Source organism: Anomalospiza imberbis, chromosome 3 (assembly GCF_031753505.1).
Source record: "Anomalospiza imberbis isolate Cuckoo-Finch-1a 21T00152 chromosome 3, ASM3175350v1, whole genome shotgun sequence".
Classification (NCBI taxonomy): domain Eukaryota; kingdom Metazoa; phylum Chordata; class Aves; order Passeriformes; family Viduidae; genus Anomalospiza; species Anomalospiza imberbis.
Window position 1 is genome coordinate 104,461,222 of NC_089683.1, and position 19,703 is coordinate 104,480,924.

Below are 19,703 nucleotides of genomic sequence, written 5' to 3' on the forward strand. Positions count from 1 at the left end.
CTCTCTTTATTAGGGAATGGATGATCTGCAAGTTAGATCTGCTGCTACAGATATATTTTCTTATCTAGTAGAATTTAGCCCATCCATGGTCCGAGAATTTGTGATGCAAGAGGCCCAGCAGAGTGATGATGTAAGTTACAGTGGTTTGCAGTTAACATGTTGAGTATACCAGTCTTTGGGCGAGCAGGAAACAAACAAAACAGCAAAACAAACCTCTAGAAGTACAGGGAAAAGTAGGTTTAATACATAAACATTTCTGAGCATGTTGATGTTGTATGAGTTTATAGTTTTGGAAATCTGACTAACAGGGATTGTAGGTGTGGAGGGTTGTGCTTGCCAGAATTTCTGTATCCAAATGCAACTCTCAATTCTTCAATTTCATTTAAAATTGTCTTCAGAAAATTACAGAGACTAATGGAAATTACTTTCCGTTCTTGAAACTATGTCTAATTGTTTGGTGGTGTGTTTGTTTGGAATTTTTCTGCAGGACATCCTCCTCATCAATGTGGTCATTGAGCAGATGATCTGCGACACAGATCCAGAGCTCGGGGGAGCTGTTCAGTTAATGGGGCTGCTGAGAACTCTGATTGACCCAGAGAACATGCTAGCCACAGCCAATGTAAGCAGATGTGGGGGGTACAGATACTGCACTGTCCCAGCAGAGCTGAAAACCGGACATTCTCTGTGTTTGCTCTGATACTGAATTTAAACAAGCCAAAAATAAGCTTAACGTTTCCATTCTGGGGCATTGTGCAGGTGCATTTTAAAAAAGTTTTGTCAGGCTTTTCGAGTTGTTGATGTTTTTTCAGTAGATGTTTGCATGGTGGGGACTCTTTGGTGATGGTGCACTTGGTTAGTTGTCCCAAAATGCAAAAACTGATCTTGAGCAAAGACAGTCCTGCAGGCCCAACAAATACACAGGCAGACCTGAAGAAGCCAATAGAATTCTGTATGGGCTGTTTCCTTCGTTACTGTTCTTTCTTATTTAAAAGCCTGTGTAAAAATCCTAGTGTTTAATACAGTTACTTTTGTAAAAATCCTAGTGTTTAATACAGTTACTTTTGTTTTAGAAAACAGAAAAGAGTGAATTTCTCAATTTCTTCTACAACCATTGTATGCACGTTCTCACCGCGCCGCTTCTGGCCAATACATCAGAGGATAAATGTGAAAAAGGTACTGAATATTTCCATTTTCTTTTTCTTCATTTCAGACCTGTAGTGTTTGGCAGTGAGTGACAGTGCTGCTCCCAGGGATCAGCCTGTGATACCAGCTGGGAATGTGCATGTGGAAAAGTGCTGCTCCCCCAAGGACAGGGGCTCTGTGGGCAGCAGTTCCCAGCTCTTCCCTGCAGCTGTGGATGCTGCTGTAGCTTCGTGCTGTGCTTTGTGGAAGATGCACTTCCTTGATATTAATCATGCCAATATACAATTGTTAATTGCATTTTAAAAATACTTCCTATAAAGCAGAGAGTGTCTGTAGGTCTCAAATATTAAGTAAAAAAATGTTTTGCATGTTTTATACAGAAATAAAACTTGTAAAATATCTGTAGTACTCATTTTAATACATTATTTGAAAAACTTAGGATTGGTGCTTTTATTCTATATCATATTCCTAAGATTTAGATTATACATTTTCACCTAGATGGATTTAAAACTTTGTAAGGTAAATTAAATACCGAAATCTCACCTGGCTGCATTCTTGCAGTGTATTTATGTCCCTGTAGCTCACAAACGTTTGATCTGATGAAAAATCTCACCACTTGGTAGAATTGATTGTTTGTCCCCATCTTTTAAATCTTGACAATGCTTTGAAAACCTTTTTCAGATTTTTGTTTTTATTTTCTCTTTTTCAGATGCAGTAGTTGGATCCACTAAGAGTAATACAATTTGTCCTGGTAAGTCTTAATTGACTTTGAGTTTTGAAACTTGTGTGCTGTGTATGGTCTTCTATTAAAAAAAAAGTTAGTCATGCCAATATTTTATTTTTATAATACTTTTTACTGAAATAGATGCAGGAGTTTTGATTCACTTGAGATGACTGGAAGCTGAAGAAGCATTTTCATCTGTTTTTACATTAGTGAGGTTTTTTGTTTTTTTTTTTTCCGTAGTCAACCTTGCTACTGAAAGTTGAAATTGTCCATTGTTCTTGCAGATAATTACCAAACAGCACAACTACTTGCCTTAATTTTGGAGCTGCTTACTTTTTGTGTGGAACACCACACATATCACATCAAGAATTACATTATGAACAAAGATTTGCTAAGAAGAGTACTGGTATTGATGAATTCAAAGCACACATTTCTGGCCTTGTGTGAGTATGGAGCTGTTGTGATTTCCTTCTTCCAGGCATGGTGGGACTGTGTGGAAGGTGTTCCAGTGTACACTTGAACTTGGAATTTGTGTTAAGGGGTGTGGATGAGATTGTAATGCTCTGGGTTTGGGGGCCCATCTTCCTCTGGGTAACATGAGGGGTTTCAGTTCTTTCCGTGGTCCCTGGCATGTGGTTATTAACTCCTTGATTTTTTTTTTTTCCCACAGGTGCTCTTCGCTTTATGAGGAGAATAATCGGGCTGAAAGATGAATTCTATAACCGCTACATCACCAAGGGAAACCTCTTTGAGCCAGTTATCAATGCCCTGCTGGACAATGGCACTCGGTACAACCTGCTCAACTCTGCTGTGATTGAGCTGTTCGAGTTCATCAGAGTGGTGAGTGCAGCTCCAGCTCTTACAGGAGCACCCAGCTCCTTGGAAAGCAAGGACTTGCAGCAGCTCCTGAGCCACTTGCTGCCAGTGCCTTCATGTGTGCAAGGCTTTGCTGGGAATCTTCGTGGTCTGTGAAAGTGAAGGGCAGTTTTTAGTTGTAGGATATGGTAGCTGCTGTCTTTTCCAGCAAGAAGAACATTAGGACTTGTAGAATTTGCCTGATATGGTGAGAGACTTGATAGAGGGGGACTGCCCAACAGGTTCCTGGTCCCACATGAACTGCTGTAGTTGCTGAGGACTGGGGAGAGCTGGAGCCTGTGGGGAGGACAGGGCACAGCTCTCCTACATAAAAGATCTTTGTTTAACAGAAGTGTCACAAATACAGTTGGGACACTGCTGGGTCCATTGTCTGTTTCTATGGGAGGCCTAAAAATTATTTCTCAATCTCATCTCTTTTATTAAGGATAAATCTGACTTCATGCTTCACATTTGTACCATATTGTACAATAATGCTTTGGCTCTGGGCAAGAAATCAGTTACTTTCCAAACTAAACTCATAAGCTTTCTGAACTTCTGCTTGTGCCCATTTGAAGCTGAAACCCTGTTTTGTTCTTCTGCAGGAAGATATTAAGTCCCTTATTGCACATATAGTTGAAAACTTCTATAATGCACTTGAATCTATTGAGTATGTTCAGACGTTCAAGGGACTGAAGACAAAATATGAGCAGGAAAAGGACCGACAAAGCCAAAAGCTGAACAGGTAGGCCCCAGTTGCTGTGCCCTGAGCCTGGCAGGGGCTGCTGCTCTGCAGGGCTGCTCCTTGCTTTTCTCTTTCCCAGAGGGCAGTAGGAGCAGGAGGCTGGGACTGGGGTTGGGTTTCATTCTTGGTGAAAACTTCTCGGATTAGAGGAAAGCCCCATCTGCTTTCCTTGTGGCCAAGTGTAGTAGAGCTGATGTTGGCCAGTGGACTAAGTGTTATGTTCAGGAAACTCTCTAAGAGAAGAGCAAAATGTTGCTCTGTCACTCTGATTTGGGATTCAGTCAGGCTCGTCATGAGCTGGGGTGTTGGTGAGCCTTGGGGTGAGGGCAGAACCAGACATGGAGCTGCATTGCCTTCTCAAATGCACTAAATTCCCTCTAAAGCTCTGGAAGGCATTTCTGATCCCGAGCCTGAAACAGCAGCCAAGCTGGAATCCCTGTGTGTGTCTCTTACAGTGTCCCATCCATATTGCGTAGCAATAGATTCCGCAGGGATGCCAGAGCCTTGGAGGAGGATGAAGAAATGTGGTTCAATGAAGATGAAGAGGAAGAAGGCGAAGCTGTTGTACCTCCAGTTGAGAAGTCAAAACAGGAGGATGATTTTCCAGATAGCTATGAGAAATTTATGGAAACTAAAAAAGGTATTTACTCTGTTTGAGCTTGTTGGCACTGGAAGTGCTCCATGGCAGATATGTGGAGTATCACCCAAACTAACCCATGGTTTGTGCTCTGTACCTCAAGCAGCAGTACAGGGTATTCCATGTAATTGAGTCATGAGATCCAAATGTGTCTTCGCAAGCCAGTTTAGGATTAAAATAACAAGTTTAAATGGTATTCAAAAGCAGGACTTTGAATGTGCCTGTGTGCTCCAGGTGAGCCATGTCCTTGTGCCCTCACCATCCAGGCCCCGCTCAGTTTGCTGCTGGTGGGCTCAGGATGGGCTTGGTTGGGGAACTGAGAATTGCAGCAGAATTGGAACCAAAATACCTTGGCTCTCACCCTGCGATTGCACTGTGATGTGGATTGTACTCCTTGGTGTGCAGCTGATACCTAAGTGTGACAATGTTTGTCCCTCAGCTAAGGAGAGTGAAGACAAAGAGAATCTTCCAAAAAGGACTTCAGCTGGGGGATTCAAATTCACTTTTTCCCACTCAGCCAGCGCAGCCAATGGTGCGAATGGTGCAAACAGCAAATCCGTGGCAGCTCAGACATCACCAGCGAGCTCCAACGGCTCCTCTTCCAAGAACGCGGCCCTGAGCCCGGCGGTGCCGGCCCCCAAGGTGGGAGAACTCGTGTGGGGCTGTCCCAGGGTAACAGCAGCAACAGCCTGTGGGCAGCGGGGCTGAGTTGGGCATAAATTCACCCTGAGCCCTCCAGTGAATCCCTCACTGCTCTGGGGAGGTCCAGAGTGGGCCTGGACTCTGTTGGAATCTGGTGGGTGCAGTCTCATCCCACATCCTCTGCATCGTTTCACTGTTTACGCTTTTTGTTTCTGCTCAGTTGCTGCTCTGTGTATCTGACGTAGAAAGGAAATTGGAGTTTTTGGGAACTCTGTTAGTGCCTCGTTGGCCAGGGAATTACCCAGTGTTTTTGAGGAGACTAATGCAGTGAGTGACCTCTCTGTGGTGCCTGACTCGGCCGTGCATTATTGGAATCCTCAGCCATCCAGCTCCTGAGTAGCTACAGAAAAGTGTAGCAGGGATTGATTGCCCACCCTGAGGCTGAGCAGCCAAAGGGATGTCAGCCTGCACACTGGAGTTTGTGCCTGTCCCGCTGGGCTGAAAGTGATTTTTAAACAATTCTCAATCCAGACCCAGGGAAGTGAGGAAGCTCCGGTACGTTTTGCAGCTTGAGGTTCAAACCCATTTTCCAGACAAATAGGACTTGGAATGCCAAAGACTGGTGTGCCTTGGACAGGTTGGCTTGAGGTTTTGTTCAAAATTTGCACCTTTCTAGGTACTTCTTCAATAAAAAAACTTCCTTTTTCCTTTTCTAATTGGCAGGGAAGTCTAGTTGGGCTAGTGGATTATCCTGATGATGAAGACGATGATGAAGAGGAGGAGACATCTCCAAGGAAAAGACCTCGTCTGGGTTCATAAAAGAAACCAAAACTTTGGAATAAGAACTTTTATTATGGGGTTTCAAATGCTGCAACTGTTTTAAGAGCTAAAAAGAATCTGAATCAGAAAGCTTTCTCCCATGAGTATATAAGATAATACAAGGAGTAGCAAAAGAAACTCGGTGTATCAGCTAGAAAGGGTTAGTTCTGTAAACACAAATCTTCCAAGGAACTTAATGTCTTTCTAGAAAGTAAGGAGTCTGCCATTCAGGCTGTAAAAAAAAGAAAAAAAAAAAAAAAAGGTGGGTTAGTATTCTCAGAACCTGGATGATGGCTTCTCAGCAAGGAAAGTCTCAGGTGTTGGGAGGGAAAGGGGGAGGGAAAGGTATGGTAACACTTTTTTAAAAATATTGCAGGGTTTCCCCATTGTTTAACAGAACTAGGAAAAAAAAATTCAAGCTTAAATTTTGAACCCAGTAATCTTAATTTTGTAATGGTGCTGTCAGTTGTGTTCTTTTAGCAATGCCTCTTTTAAAAAATGTTAAGGGAAAACTAACTCTGTTTGCATAAGAACAATCCATATTTTGGGACCATTTATTACCAACTAAACTGCATTTCTCATGATTGGAGGGAGGGACGCTGCAGTTATAGTGCATGTTGAGTTGTTTGAAACAGTTAAAATAAGTTTTAATTTGTATTTTCCAAGAGGAGAGAATGGAAGCTGGATTCAAAATGGAAGGTTCTGCTTGTTTTGTCAGTGAGATGTCCAGAAATATCTATGGCAAGGAGCAGGGGCTTCCCAAGGGTCTGCAGGAGCTGCTTGTGTCGTGGTGGGGCTGCACCCGGCACATCCCTCAGCTGCTGGCTTCAGGTTGGGAAGAGCCTGAATTCCAGCCGTGCTCCATGGTGTTGCAAGGGCTGCCTCCTCTTGGGGCAGCCGTTTCTCTGTTTGGGAGCTGCATGCTTGTGGTGGGAATAGCAAACACTCACAGGTTTTGCATAGTGATGGACTGAGCAGCATTTTAACACCAAAGCCAGTTTGGACCAAGATGGGATTATTGCCAGGAGAACACCTTGAGGGCTTGGAGGCAGAATCCACAAGCAGCACCTGAACCTGGGGGTGGTACAAAAGCTGCTTTTTTAAAAGACAAAAGCACATTCCATATAGGTGAGTGAACTGTGACAGGAATAGGCGAGTTCATGGCAAGGTGACAGAGGCAAACAGTCCAGGTTTTATTTTCAAGAGCAGCACATGAACTGTAAATATTTTAATGTTAGTTTGCCCATATGTGATCTGAGATCATGACTAAGTGAGAGGAGATCTCCCAGTGACTGTGTCAGAGATGTTAAAGATGGAACCAGCTGCAATCCACCACATAGATCACTCTTGTAATAAGTGTTATGGGTCCATTTCTCCTGGAATAGTTTAAACTGAAGCAGTTTCTCTGTTTTGGAGATTTTTGTAGTTAGTTTTAATTTTAGCTCTTGTTTGGAAAAGATGGGCTGTCTGTGTAGATATGAAGTATAGTTTTTTCCATAAAACAGAAGTTTATTTTGTATTAAAGATACCACTGTACTTGTTTTACACCATTTGTATACATGTGGTGATATTAATGCTGAACTGTAAAATTCAGGAATTAAAATGTGACCCTGTAATTCCATAATTTTTGCTTTTGTTTGGTTTGTTACACATGGTAAGTGAACTCAGACTTTTCAACGTGGCTGTTGTAGGATATTGTTTAAGGTTAATTATCCATGCAGGTTTCAGAAGTAACTCCATACCACTGGATGGAATCCCAGAGGGAATGGGTGAGCTCTTCCCAATGTGTAAGCAAGACACAGGTGCTCTGATGGACCTGGGGACAGTGGTGTTGTCCCTGGAAAGCTCCAGGCCACCCAGCACAGGACTCTGAGGGAACACTCGTCAGCTCCAGAGCCAAGGAAGTGTTTGCTTTTGAAGAGAAGCTGCGGCACCATCCTCGAGTGCTTGCTCTTGAGCTTCCCAGTGAGTCTTTTGTCTCCATCAGTAAAGAAGATTCACAGGCCATGAAAGCAGCAGGTACCTGGGATGTGCCTTCACTCACCTGAGGAGCAGAAGTGGCATCACCTGGAGCGTGGACCCCCGTTCCTGATTCTCTTCAACAGCTTCCCAAGCCGAGTTCTCCACAGGACTCCCAAGGAGCATCAGTCCTTGCTCTGCTCCTCACCACGCCAACGCCTGCTGCAGTACGGCAGGAGCTCTAAAAACACACTCAGACAAACAGGATGTTGCTTCATAGCAAAACCAAGAATGTCATAAATTTTTACAGTTCCTAGGAAAGGACTGGGTGAAGTGGCAGTAGATATCCTGTTAAACACCAGCCTGCAATTCTGGGAAAAGGTGACACCCAGGACTCTCTGGCTTTTCCCTGGGCCTTTCACCTCTCGGTGCTGGTTCCCAGTCTGCCTTTGTAGGCAGCTGCATTTGTTCTCCTGCCTGGGCCCTTCCACTGCCACTTTTGGGGAAAGAACAGAACATCTGCCAACATGTACCAGTTATAAATGCTATTTTAATAAAAATCCCATGAAACTAGAAGGGGTGGGTTTGTCTCTTTGTTGTGAGTAGCTGTGGCAGGTCATGGCTAAGGGTGACCTCTCAATGAGGCCATGCCATGGGCAAAGGGTGACCTCTCCTGGTTTTTTGAGTCTGTGAAAGCCAAACCAGTAAAGGATTTTAAAAGATTTCTGCTACTCTGGCAGTGAATTGCTGGGAACAGTCTCAGCTTTGCCCTAAAGCAACTCCTTTTATTTGAAGTTGCATTTATTGCAAACTGGGGCCTGGGAAACTGCCCCAAAAGCCTGTAAAGCACTGTAACTTGGAGTTAATTTGTGAATGTCTTGACTCCCAAGTGTAGCGGTGCTTTTCGCAGGGGACCCCCCGGGGGGCCCCCCATTTAACTAAAATGTAACACCACACCCAAGGTACATTTGCTTTCTCACAAACGAGGTGGTCGAGGGTGCACGTCCTTGTGAAACCAGACTTTATTACGCTGCGCAGCTGAAAAAGAGCCGTTTGTTTAGAATGGACTAATGAAAGCAACCACGTTCTGCACTGTTGAAATGAAAAAGTTCCAATATTGAGCTCGGAGCTGTTGCCACAGGAATTCCTTTCCCAGCTCTCCATCGGTGCCTCTGCTGGAGCGGGGCTGTGCTCTGCAGTGATGGCGCGGCCTCGCTGCGGTACAGTCAGGGAGTTTCCACACTCTGGAAAACGAGCGTTCGTGGTGTGTTTCAGTGGCATTTGCAATAGGGGGTTACCAGGTACTGAGCTGCTTGTCTGCGAGTTCTATAAATCCCAGTGCAAGATTGGAAATCCCTTCACTCACTGATAATTTATTCTAAAACATCCTTCTGTTCTTGGGGTCAGCAATGAGCCTCTTAAAACTACCGCTTATTAATTACTTCTTCTTTTAGCTTTTCTGCTAGCATCTTCCTCTTCTGGAGCAGCCTTTGCTTCTCTTCTGACATTTCCTAAAAACAGAGTGAAAGCAACACTGCAATGAGCAACCATCAGCCCCACCATGGATCAGAGGGATGGATGGGGCTCCTGCCACCACCCTGCCCTCTCCCACTGCCCTGATCTGTGTTGTGGGAGCCCCAACTTCAGCTCCTGCTGAGCAATTGTCCTGAAAGCTCCCCAGTGACCAGGATTTGGAGCACCTTCTGAGCATAATAAAATGCACAGCAACCGTGAAAAATCATTAAGGCAATAGAAAGGCTTTGGACTTTAGTTCATGCCCGTAAGTACTTGCTCTGTAAAGGAGAGTAGTGATTTTTGGGTTTGAAACAGAATAGTTACTAAGTACATTGTTTTGTAATGTAAGAAGGGTTTAAGGTCTTCTAGTATTTTCCTCTTTTTGAGAGAGTTTTCAAGCATTTGCAAAAGAAAAAGAAAATCCCTGAGATTTGAGGAGCCCAAACAGTAGGTCACAGACTAGGAGCAAACCGGCATTTTATCCATTCATAAACTGAAGTTAATCAGGAGGGTTTGATGATGCTGAAACCAACCAATGCCAACTTCATCATTGAAACTTCCAGCCCGAAGCTTCTGCAAAAGCAGTGACTTGGAAATATTTCCCCCCTTGTTCTTTTTAACCCATTCCCACTCTTCAGCAGCAGCATGAACACCTGCAGTGAAAGCACCTGTGGGTTTATAAAGTGCTTCACCTCTTTGGGAGGGGATTCCTCCTCCTTCTGATCAGCGTTGGGTGGTGGCACGTTACTTTTTGACTCTTTCTTCGTAGCCAGCAACAGGTCTCGTTTTTTCTTCAGGTAATCCTCACGTTGCTTCAGCTGCTGCTTTTCAGTTTCTGATAAATCCTGGGGAAAAAAATTTAGAATTTTGAAATTAATTCTTTTGTATCACTGTCCTGTGCAAAAAAAGCACATTTACATCCTATTTGCTTCCAAAATTACCAGGTGAAAACAAATCCAAGTGGAGGCTTCAAGTCAGAGCTGTCTCCTAAGAAATAACCACAGGACTGAATGCTGAATTCTACTCTGAAACCAGAAATCATAAGCTGAACTTTATGCTAATTAAACTGTGAATAACATGAAAGAGTGTTTACATATTTGTTTTTAGAAAAAACCAAAATAACCCAAATCTGCCTGATTACAATAACAGAAATTCTGTATTTAAATATAATACTATTTTAAATAGATATTCTACATGTAATTTTCTCTTGTTGCATTCTAGTTCTGTGTTTGGCTTTTTTAAAATTTGTTTTTAACTTACAGGTCCTTTCACCCCAGCTTTTTGCACTGTGTTCTCTGAACCTTTCCCAGCAGACCTTTTCTTAGTGTCTTCTTTCTCCTTGGTACAAGAGGGCTGGGGTAAGTTTTCAGTTCCTTTTTGTACTGGGCAAACTGGTTTGGGGTCTTCTTTTGTAGATTTATGAGATCCCTCTAAATAATTTTACACAGAAAACAATTAGAAAGAATAGAAATACGTGAGATAAAAATAATCAATCAGAACAGAACATCATGGAATAGTAAAACATCTCCTGTTGGAAGGCATTCCTGCAGGGCAAATACACTTTACTCACAGTGTTATCCAGCCAAGTTCTCAAAATCTTGATACAAGTGGACTCCTGAATCCTTTAAAACCAGAAGCATGTTGCCCACTCAGCACTACACTCCCCCTAAAATTACCTAATGGGCATTTTGTAGTTTCTTCAGAATCCTCAGCTCCCTCAGTGAATTCCTTAACTTTTACAGCTTCTCTTGAATCTCCTGGAATACTGTGGGTAACATCTGGAGCTTTGAGTTTAGCATGTGCCTTGAATGAGAAAACAAAACCAAGTGTTACATTTCCTGGCACTGTACCTCAGGTACGGAACTGTCCACACAAAGGAATCTCCCAGAAGAACTTCCAGTTAAAACTGCATTGTTTACACTACAGACAATCCAACCCTTCTCACTGAATTTCTGCCTAGAAATTGTCTGTGCTGTTGATCAACAGTGTCATTCATATCAGAACCCCACACCATTCATTAAAATATGAAATTATTTTGTGTTGAAACATTATTTTAACAAAAAATGTATCACTGAACACTATCACTTTCTCTGGCCAGGTGAACTTGACGGGGGGCTCTGAAATCTGGCTTATCAAGAATATTGATATTCTTGGTGGTCAATAGAGATTTGGATAAAACCTGCCTGTTTTCCCAATCTAGGCAGGATTTATTGCCATGATTCCACAATTTGGAGAGTCCCCATTTCCTTTCTCTGTGGTTTACTCTGATGGACACCAAGGGATGGTCTCTTGGAGAGGATTTCTGGGTCCTGGTGATTAGTTCTGTCTTGTGAACACTTAATTAATAACTACACTGTCTATCAAGTCACCCTGAAGGTAATTCCTGCGGGACTATGAGTGCTGTCATCTCCAAGCAGCTTACACTTTGAAGGCTCTTTGATCCTGACAATATCAGCAATTCAGCTGCTCTCTGGATCTCAAAGGCTGACACCCATTAGCAGGATTTCAGGATTCAGGTGCTGAGCAGGGAATGTGCTTCTTGTGGGATACTGCATTGATGGAACACGTGGCCTGGAAGGGATTTGGGCATAGCCAGGACAGACTATCAGGGGATTTCTTAATCATCCCCATAACTCACATACAAAGGTAAGACACTCACTTCTTCAGTCCTCTTTCTCTCTTGCTCTATTTCATACTCTTCCTTAGATTTTCTGTAACAATAAACATGAGTAAATACTCAAAACTCATTTAGTGGTAGTGATTTTCAGGGAAATTTAACACTGCTTAAATGTTTGAGGAGTATCAAAGAAATTACAAGGTAATGTGAATTTGTCAGTATCTAAAATATTTCCATGACTTAAGTCTTAATAGAAATAAATAATTGGGATAAACACACAAGAGCCCACTGTCCTCAACTACCTTTGTGCTAAAATAATTGTGTAAGAATTTCCAGGACTTACCTATCCCTTTATTTAATTTGCTAATTTAAAGACAGGAAGGGAAGTATTCCCTTTATTCCCAGAATCCAGAGGGAAAATAGCATTATCTAATATAACCTGGATGGAATAATCTCCTATTATTTTATTATGTGTCTGTGAACTGGGAGTGGGGGAGAATCTGCAGAAGTTGTACTGGTCTCACCCGTCTCAGATCACAGCAAGAGTTCTCACTCACTATTTCAATATTCCTGAGCACACGCACTGCCCAGCACCACCCATTTTCCCTCAGGTTGGACGTTGACAAGAGTATTCCTGTTATCTGCAAGATGACGGCAGTTTCCTGGAAAAGGCTGTAAGAGTCAGGTCCTACAGGCCTGTATTTTAAAATAACATACAAAGTGGGACTGATGGATTTTTTACCTTAGAACCTCCCTGAGTATTTTCATTTCTTCCTGTTCAATTTCACTGAATACATCAGAACCCTCTGTCAAACACTCAGGCAGTATACCTGGGAAAAAAACCAGATTTATTCATTATTCTAAGGAAAATTATTTTGTGCTCCAGTTGGCAGAGAAGAAAATTTTTTTAAAAACCCAAACAAAAGAAAATCACACTCACAAAACCAAAGCCATGTAAACTGTTTCCGAAAAGATCCTAGAGGAAAACATCCAAAATCCTGTTAGGAAAAAGGCAAAGATTTCTGGCAATGCAAGTTTTGACCTCAAAGGTTAAGCCAAGTTCTGTATTGACCATTATGTGGCGTTTCCTGTATGCTGCAATTCAGCCATGGCCACCTGAACCACTCCCAAATGTAGCTGTTATATGAAAGGTGAAATTTAAAAATTATTCTCTGAAAAACACAGTAAGAAGTAAGTAAAACGAAAGACATAGAAGGAAGGAGTGGGATGAAAATCCTTTCAGAAGTATCAACAGAGCAGTAAAGTTGGGTGTGGATTCTTTTCTCTTCATCTTCTTTATCAGGCATGTATGAGCATGATGAAGGCCTTAACTTGTGCTTCCTGAACGGATTTTTCTGTGGGAATTGCACAGTAAGCACAGCAGACACTACAACATCCTTGCCATGCAGGGAGAATTCCAGCTATTGATATTGTTCCTTTTGAGGAACTGCTCTAACTGCCTTAACTAAAAAATGTCATCAAAATTCTGCAACAGAAAACTCAGTCACGTTTCACAGAGAAATTCATACAAACAGACCTGAAATATCTGTTAACTTTACAGTACAGGCAGCTGACACCAAGAGTGCAAGCCAAGGACTAAGTAATGAAATCACTCATTTATGAATGGCTTAAAGAGTCATCAAAAGAACACTAAAAACCTTCAGAGAACCCCCACATTCACCACTTCTCACCATTTCTTTCTTTGATGATTCGAATTGCTTGCAGTTGCATTTCAATATTTTTCTGTACCATCATTTTTTTAAATAGTCTAAAATCTTCTGCTGCCAACACTGTTTGCAGAATGGCCTGTGGGAGGAAAGATATGCACAAAATTAAACCCCCACAGAAATCCTAACCAGCTCAGTCTGTTTGAAATTAGCTGGATTTTTCAATTCTGGGGAGCATGTTTTTAATAATTATATTTCATTCTCCTATCTGTCTGTTTTTCCAGATATACAAGAAGAGCTCATGGTCAGGAAAATAACTTGGTGGGTTATGTCTTTAGATCAACATGTCTGCAGTAACATTGTGACAATATTATAATATTATGACAAAATTGGGTTTCCCAGTGTAAGTTTACAGATGCAGTTCAATTGAAAATTACAGTTTCACCATGAAAACGTTTCCAAGTTTCATCTCCTGCCAGCTGTGTTAGGGAAAACATCAAGCTAAGAATGAAATCCATACATTCTTTAATGAAGGCAAATACCTGGGAGGTGTGGGTCTTTGCAAGAGGAGAAGAAAAAGCTTCTTGAAACTTCTCCTCATTAATTCCAACTTCTTTAAGGTAGTCCTCTAGTAATCTCTCCACCTGTAAGAAAGTATAAGCCTTACCTTCTAAGGTTTTTCCCCTGAGAATCAAGAGGAATTTTTGTCATGATTGTCTATTCTTTTCTGCTGATGTGGTTTATAAACTCAAAGGAAAATCACTACAATAGCATAACTGACTTTTCTGATTTCAAGCTTTATTTGCTTTCATGAACTGTTCAAAATGAGCATTTTTATTGCTGAATTTGATGACTCCTTAACGTATCTTCTCCAATTTCCAGGACTCTCACTCGTGTACCTTTTCCCCAGACTCCTGGCTAGTATTCCTCATGGTTTTTTCATCAAGGTAAAAGGCTTTTTGCCAGTCTGTGCCCGAAAGCCTTTAGGGTCAGAGCAGAAATGAATGCTGGTTTGTATTTATTCAATCAAAGCTTTTTAATATCATGTATTTCCCAGCCTCATTACAGAAAGTGTTAGAAATCTGCATGTACTATTTTACAGGTATTTAAGCTTCAAAAATCTCCTGTCGTTTTTTCTGATAATAGAGAAAAGAATTTTTCTGATAAAAGATAATTCAAAAGATTTCCCAGACTCATTGGTGAACAAAACACAAGTTGTGAGTGTTCTCAGACATCCTGCTGGTTGTCATTTTCACTTGACAGAAAATAACATTATCAAGCTTATAAATACAATCTTGAAGGTTGTGGATATATTAATTTTAATGATGAATATGTAAAACAGCCTAGGAGCTATGACTGTGTCACGGTTTCTTTTCTATGTACCTGGTCTTTAGGCATGTAAATGCATATGACAACTACAACTCACAGGATTTCTAAATAACACACGGAAAAATACTAAATAATAATAACCCAATTAGAAGTTCATCTAAATACTCATTTAACATTTTAAATTCTTTTGCTTAGAAATTTACCACAGATAGTGAATAATGCTCACCAGAGCTTGGTACTCCTGATAAATTTCTGTGTAAGACAACTTGCTTTCTTCTTCATCATCAAAAACTGAGGAGGGGGAAGAAGAAACATTTTGCAGTCAGTGTACAAACCACCAGAAAATTAACTTACACCCTAAACAGCAAGATTAACCTTTACAGGGTAATATATTTAATCAATGAAAATATAGGCCATGATTTAGAAAAGTTCTGTGTTTTTCCACACACTCAGGCTAAGTGTGTGCTTTTGATAATTGAAAGTAATTAAGCTGCATAATTTAATATTGGGAAAATGTATCTTCATAATAGGCTCGTAAGCAAGTTGAGGGTTCAGCAGATGCATTCACTAAAAGGTAAGTTTTAATAGAAGAACTACCCCCTATGATTCTGTGGAAGGTTGTTCTATGGTGGCAGATGACACATCAGGCAGGAAATTTCTCACTCTCCACGTATTTACATGGAAGATGTATTTATTAATGACTTAAACCATTTTTTAAATGTCATTCACGTAGTGAGAAGCCAAGGTGATATAGGAAAATGAGTCCCTGCTGCAAAACCAGATAAACCCAAAGAGGAAATGTGGTGCAGTTAAGTGATATTTTAATTAAATCTATGTGATTTATGAAAAATGGACATTCCTATACTAAAGTCCATATTAATCATATTCATGCAAATTCATATCAAAATCCTTGACTGGAAAAACTCAAGCTCATGATCTCTATGCTGCAGAATATGTGGAAAAAGCAGAGAATAAGAGGAACTGAAAACTAAGGGGTGGGGGGGGTAGTAATTTACATTTTTTTCATGCCAACAACTAAGAGAGGTAATGTAAAACCTGGCAATTAAACCAAAGGCTTAGAAATAAGTCTGCCTCAATCCCCTTCAAGATTAGTCACTTGGACAAGTCACTTGCCAGGAACATCCTTTGAAGTCATTTGAACAACGGGAATTTTGCTTAAATTGGTGAACAAATGTGATTTATTCTTCATGTACATGTGACATCTCTGATGGTGGTGATGCCTGTGGAACCAGTGCAACCTTCACACAAATTCAGAGTGACTTTTTGAAGGCATCCAACATCCTTCCCAGCTGTGACAGCCCTGAGGCCACATCACTCCAGACCTGGACACAGTGTGAGCTGAGGTGGCATTTCCTAAAGCAGCATCACTTTCTAACACAGCGTGCAATGACAGAAATCAAATGACACATTTCAGGTCCCCCAAAAGCAGAGGAAAATCTGGTTTTTAATCATACTTTGGAAAACCAACATTGCTCGTGGGTTTTGCACAAGGCAGAATTTTTAATGAAGAAATTAAAATAAAAGGCTTACAAATATCTAGGATTGAATTCAAATGGTAGGGAAGTTATTATAGATATCAGTTCTATGCAACCACCATATTACTAAACTTGGGAGAGTGAAGACACTTGACAGCCTCTGTTGTCTCCTCCTGGCTGGGGATTGCTCCCAGCTACTGCAGACCCCAACTTTCACCTTGGCTTCTTTGTCCCTTTTGTCCCCACCCTTCCTGCCCTGAGGATCCCAAGCACAGGGATGTCACCCCTCGGTGACAGCTGGCCTGGCACTGCCAAGGGGACGTTCCTCCTGCAGAGCAGAGTGGGAAGCCGGCACACACTGTCCTCGGGCTCGGGACACAACGGGATGAAGTTCAGTGCCAAGCAAAGCAAGCTGCAGTCAGCATCTCCTCTCAGCTAAGTGGCTTTAAGGAGTATTTGGAACAGAGACCTTGGATTTTCTTGAGTCAGGGCTTCTGAATCACGTAGTCATTATTCCTTAAGGTTTTGGCACAGTCTTTGGTCGCCCAAAAGGAATAAAAATCTGAAGAACCTCAGGATGAAGATAAGCCAGGGGACACGGATGTCCTGGGAGACACTCATTATCTTCTTGTTAAAACTGAAAATCTTGGCTAGGACCCCTCAAATGGGATGGCACACACCCGTCTATTTGATTTCAGTTTGATGTAAAAGGAAATTAATCAAGCTATAAAAAATGAATCAGGTTTCCAGAAAGAGGGAGAGAGAGAGAAAGCAAACACTTACGAACAGATAGAAAATCATTACAATAAGTTTACAAGTTGAAGTGCAAGGACTTGGCCAAAGTAACTACAGTTCTAAAATGAATTCCTCACATAGTGATTACCAAAATCCAAACTGTATTTTCGAGGAGTCACAAATTATTGTCAGTTAATCAAAGTGTTGCTAATTTGCTTGTCCAGCCCAAAGAGCAAATGTTTTGGGAACGCAAAGAACTCTGTCCTGACGAGTATGTCAATACAAAACCAGCAGTGGAATCGGCACAGCAGGAAGTGACCACCACGAGCCTGCCTCACACTAGGTGGAAATTTACAGCGGTTCCACAAATCTTCTTACTGTCAGTAAATTCCCCTCAACCTTCTAAGGAGAAGGGATCATTGCTCCTGAGAGGGATAAATCAATTCCCTCGACAGCTAAACCTTTGCAAGATAACCAGAACGCTAGGCCCACCCCAAGTTCAGGCAGACTTCCCAGGACAAAGCTTCCAGTCTAGGTTTCTCTAGCCCTGCCTAGCTGTGAAGGCTCCAGGAGCTTTCCCTTCCTCCTTTCCCAGTTTTAAGAGGGAAAGGCATACGGACTCATGACAATCGTGCCTCATGCAAAGTTTGGGGTGGGGTAGAAACGATTCAGGGAGAAACTGAGATGAATTTTTTTTTTCCAAGAATCACAAACAAAAGCTGCCTTTGTTTTTCCAAAGGGCTTGGGCACTGCTTTCAGATCTGCCCAAATTGTCATTACTTTGCTACTGTAAGGATCCAGGTGGTTTTTGGCAGCAGAAGTTGTTCTGTAAGCAGAGGTAATTTAGCCAAATCTCTGCATCAGAAAGTCTATTTCCTCCTTCCCCCTCTGCAGATACAAACCTGCACCGGCCCTCCCCGGCTACAGGGCAGTCCTGGCCCCTCCTCACCCTCACTGCATGCGCTTCCACCTTACCCAGGCTGCTCCCCAAATTATGCCTTGATTATCTCAAGAAGACAAAGGAAGAAATGGAAGTTTGAGCTGGAGTTACTTCCGATCTAAACTCACCCACAGGATCACCTACAAAACATTGCCGGTAGTCACTGACAGTTTTGACTATCATTTTTGCGAGCTACTAGAACTCAGGAATTTTCGTCTCTTAACTGACGACATTCACATAATTGCAAGAATGTAACTTTGAGCCTTCCTCTCCTCTGTCGCACTGACCGGATGGCGCTTTCAGTTGTCCAGACCAATTTCCTAAGGAAAACTCCCGGCTCTGGGAAAGCTTTGGAGGCCGTGCCGGGCTCCGAGGCGCCGCAGGGTGCAGCGCTCGCTCGGTGTCAGCCGTAAGCTCACACCATAATCCCAGGACGAGCTGATGGATGCAAACGGCACCTCCTGACGCGTGGCTCGCCCGGGGCACACCGCGAGCCCCGGGGAGCGCCGGGCGGGGAGCGCGGCCGGAGCGGCCGAGTGCGCGCCCCTGCACAACCCTGGGGCCCGCAGGGCCACCCGCGCCCGGGACAGGCCCCGCCCGGGGCCTCGGGGCACCCGCCCCGCCCGCCCGGCGCCCCCGCTCACCCTCGCAGTTGTGCTCCATGAACTCCAGGATGGGGATGGACCAGGCGGGCCCCCGCAGGAAGCCGGCGATGGTGTCCACCACCCACTCCACGTCGTCCTCCTCCTCGGCCGCCATGGCCAGCGGCGCGGCCGCTATGGCAACCGGCGTCACGGGGCGGGTCCTGCGGGCCGGGAGCCGCCCTCACGGCATTCCCGGGAATCGCGGCGCGGCGGGAAGCGGGGCTGGCGGCTGCAGCCGGCGCAGGAGCGGCGGGCGGGGAGCAGGGGGAGGGCGGCAGAGAGAGGGCGGCTGGCGGCGGCCGCAGCATCCCCGGCTGCCTGACGCGCGGGTCCTGCACAACAATGGAAAGAGAAGAAATTAGCACCTACGGTGATTGTTAGTCGCCATTGTTGAGGGAAATGGAGCACGGGAACAGGAGGTTCAGCCCGGCTTCCCTCTGCTTGGGGATAGCCGGGATATGAGGGACAGGCCCTGAGAAGCCGCCTTGCACTGGCCCCGTGCCCCCGGAGATCCCCAGCTGTTCCAGCGCCTCTCACCCACACTTTCACAGTACAGTCCAGGTTGGGCTTACATACTTGAATTTTATTAAAAAATTATCCCAGAGGATGGAAAATTCCTGTTATCTCCTATTTTATCATGTGCAGAATGCAGTGACATTGTGAAGCAAACAATAACATGTTCCATGTTAGTTGTTGAAGGTGGTGCTCTAATTCTAATGTTAATAGCTCATCAGGCCTTCATAAGAGCACGGATAATTTGTAACTTAGTAATACCGCAAAAACCCTATGGTTTGGAATTAGGAAATCATTTACAAGGCAATGGGTAAAAAGGGTTACATTAACGCTTAATCATTTGGGTATTTCTTAGGGCTGGTGGTTGTAGTATATTCCTTTTTTCCACTAAAATTACGGTAATTTCTCTCACTGTCCTCATCTTTTACACTGCTGACACACTGAAAAGTTTTTCCCAAAGTTTAAATGTATGTTCTTCCTAAGACTGGATGATTGCTTGCCTTACTGGTACATGTCACTGGTAAGTAAAATAAAAAGCAAAAACCCAAAAATGAAACCCCCCAAAACCCCACCAAACCCAAAAAGAACCTCTTTGTCCTTTTTGAAAGATTTTAATGACCACAAACAGTGGCAGTTCCAGTTCACTGCATCAGGACTGGGCTTGGTCTTGCTCAAGAGCTCTTGTAGCCAATAATGAGATTTTACCTGCACAAAGTTTCAGTGCTG

General features: G+C 43.0%; 2 protein-coding genes and 1 long non-coding RNA gene across 4 annotated transcripts in view; 2 read left to right on the plus strand and 1 right to left on the minus strand.

Annotated features, from left to right (window-relative positions):
• Nucleotides 1-7,186, plus strand: part of PPP4R3B (protein phosphatase 4 regulatory subunit 3B) — a 19,848-nt gene extending 12,662 nt beyond the window's left edge. The window contains exons 7-16 of one of the 2 annotated variants that reach the window (XM_068186229.1): nucleotides 14-130; nucleotides 488-619; nucleotides 1,071-1,173; nucleotides 1,853-1,894; nucleotides 2,152-2,310; nucleotides 2,538-2,707; nucleotides 3,325-3,464; nucleotides 3,920-4,104; nucleotides 4,619-4,743; nucleotides 5,467-7,186. In XM_068186229.1, the coding sequence (XP_068042330.1) occupies nucleotides 14-130; nucleotides 488-619; nucleotides 1,071-1,173; nucleotides 1,853-1,894; nucleotides 2,152-2,310; nucleotides 2,538-2,707; nucleotides 3,325-3,464; nucleotides 3,920-4,104; nucleotides 4,619-4,743; nucleotides 5,467-5,562 (1,269 nt within the window). In that variant the 3' untranslated portion in view covers nucleotides 5,563-7,186. Of the gene's footprint in view, nucleotides 1-13; nucleotides 131-487; nucleotides 620-1,070; nucleotides 1,174-1,852; nucleotides 1,895-2,151; nucleotides 2,311-2,537; nucleotides 2,708-3,324; nucleotides 3,465-3,919; nucleotides 4,105-4,540; nucleotides 4,744-5,466 lie in introns of both variants that reach the window. The other variant, XM_068186228.1, reaches the window with a different exon arrangement.
• On the minus strand, nucleotides 6,673-18,623 carry CFAP36 (cilia and flagella associated protein 36). Its single transcript, XM_068186230.1, has 10 exons — nucleotides 18,465-18,623; nucleotides 14,876-14,940; nucleotides 13,863-13,964; nucleotides 13,345-13,459; nucleotides 12,396-12,483; nucleotides 11,696-11,747; nucleotides 10,713-10,839; nucleotides 10,297-10,466; nucleotides 9,729-9,881; nucleotides 6,673-9,032 (listed from the first exon to the last, which is right to left on the minus strand). The coding sequence occupies exons 1-10, from the start codon at nucleotides 18,577-18,579 to the stop codon at nucleotides 8,946-8,948; spliced, it is 1,074 nt and encodes a 357-aa protein (XP_068042331.1). The 5' UTR covers nucleotides 18,580-18,623; the 3' UTR covers nucleotides 6,673-8,945.
• LOC137471699 (uncharacterized) lies at nucleotides 14,048-14,924 on the plus strand. The gene is made up of 2 exons (XR_010997787.1): nucleotides 14,048-14,289; nucleotides 14,879-14,924. It is a non-coding gene; the product is annotated as an uncharacterized lncRNA (long non-coding RNA).
• Nucleotides 18,624-19,703: the final 1,080 nt, after the last annotated feature.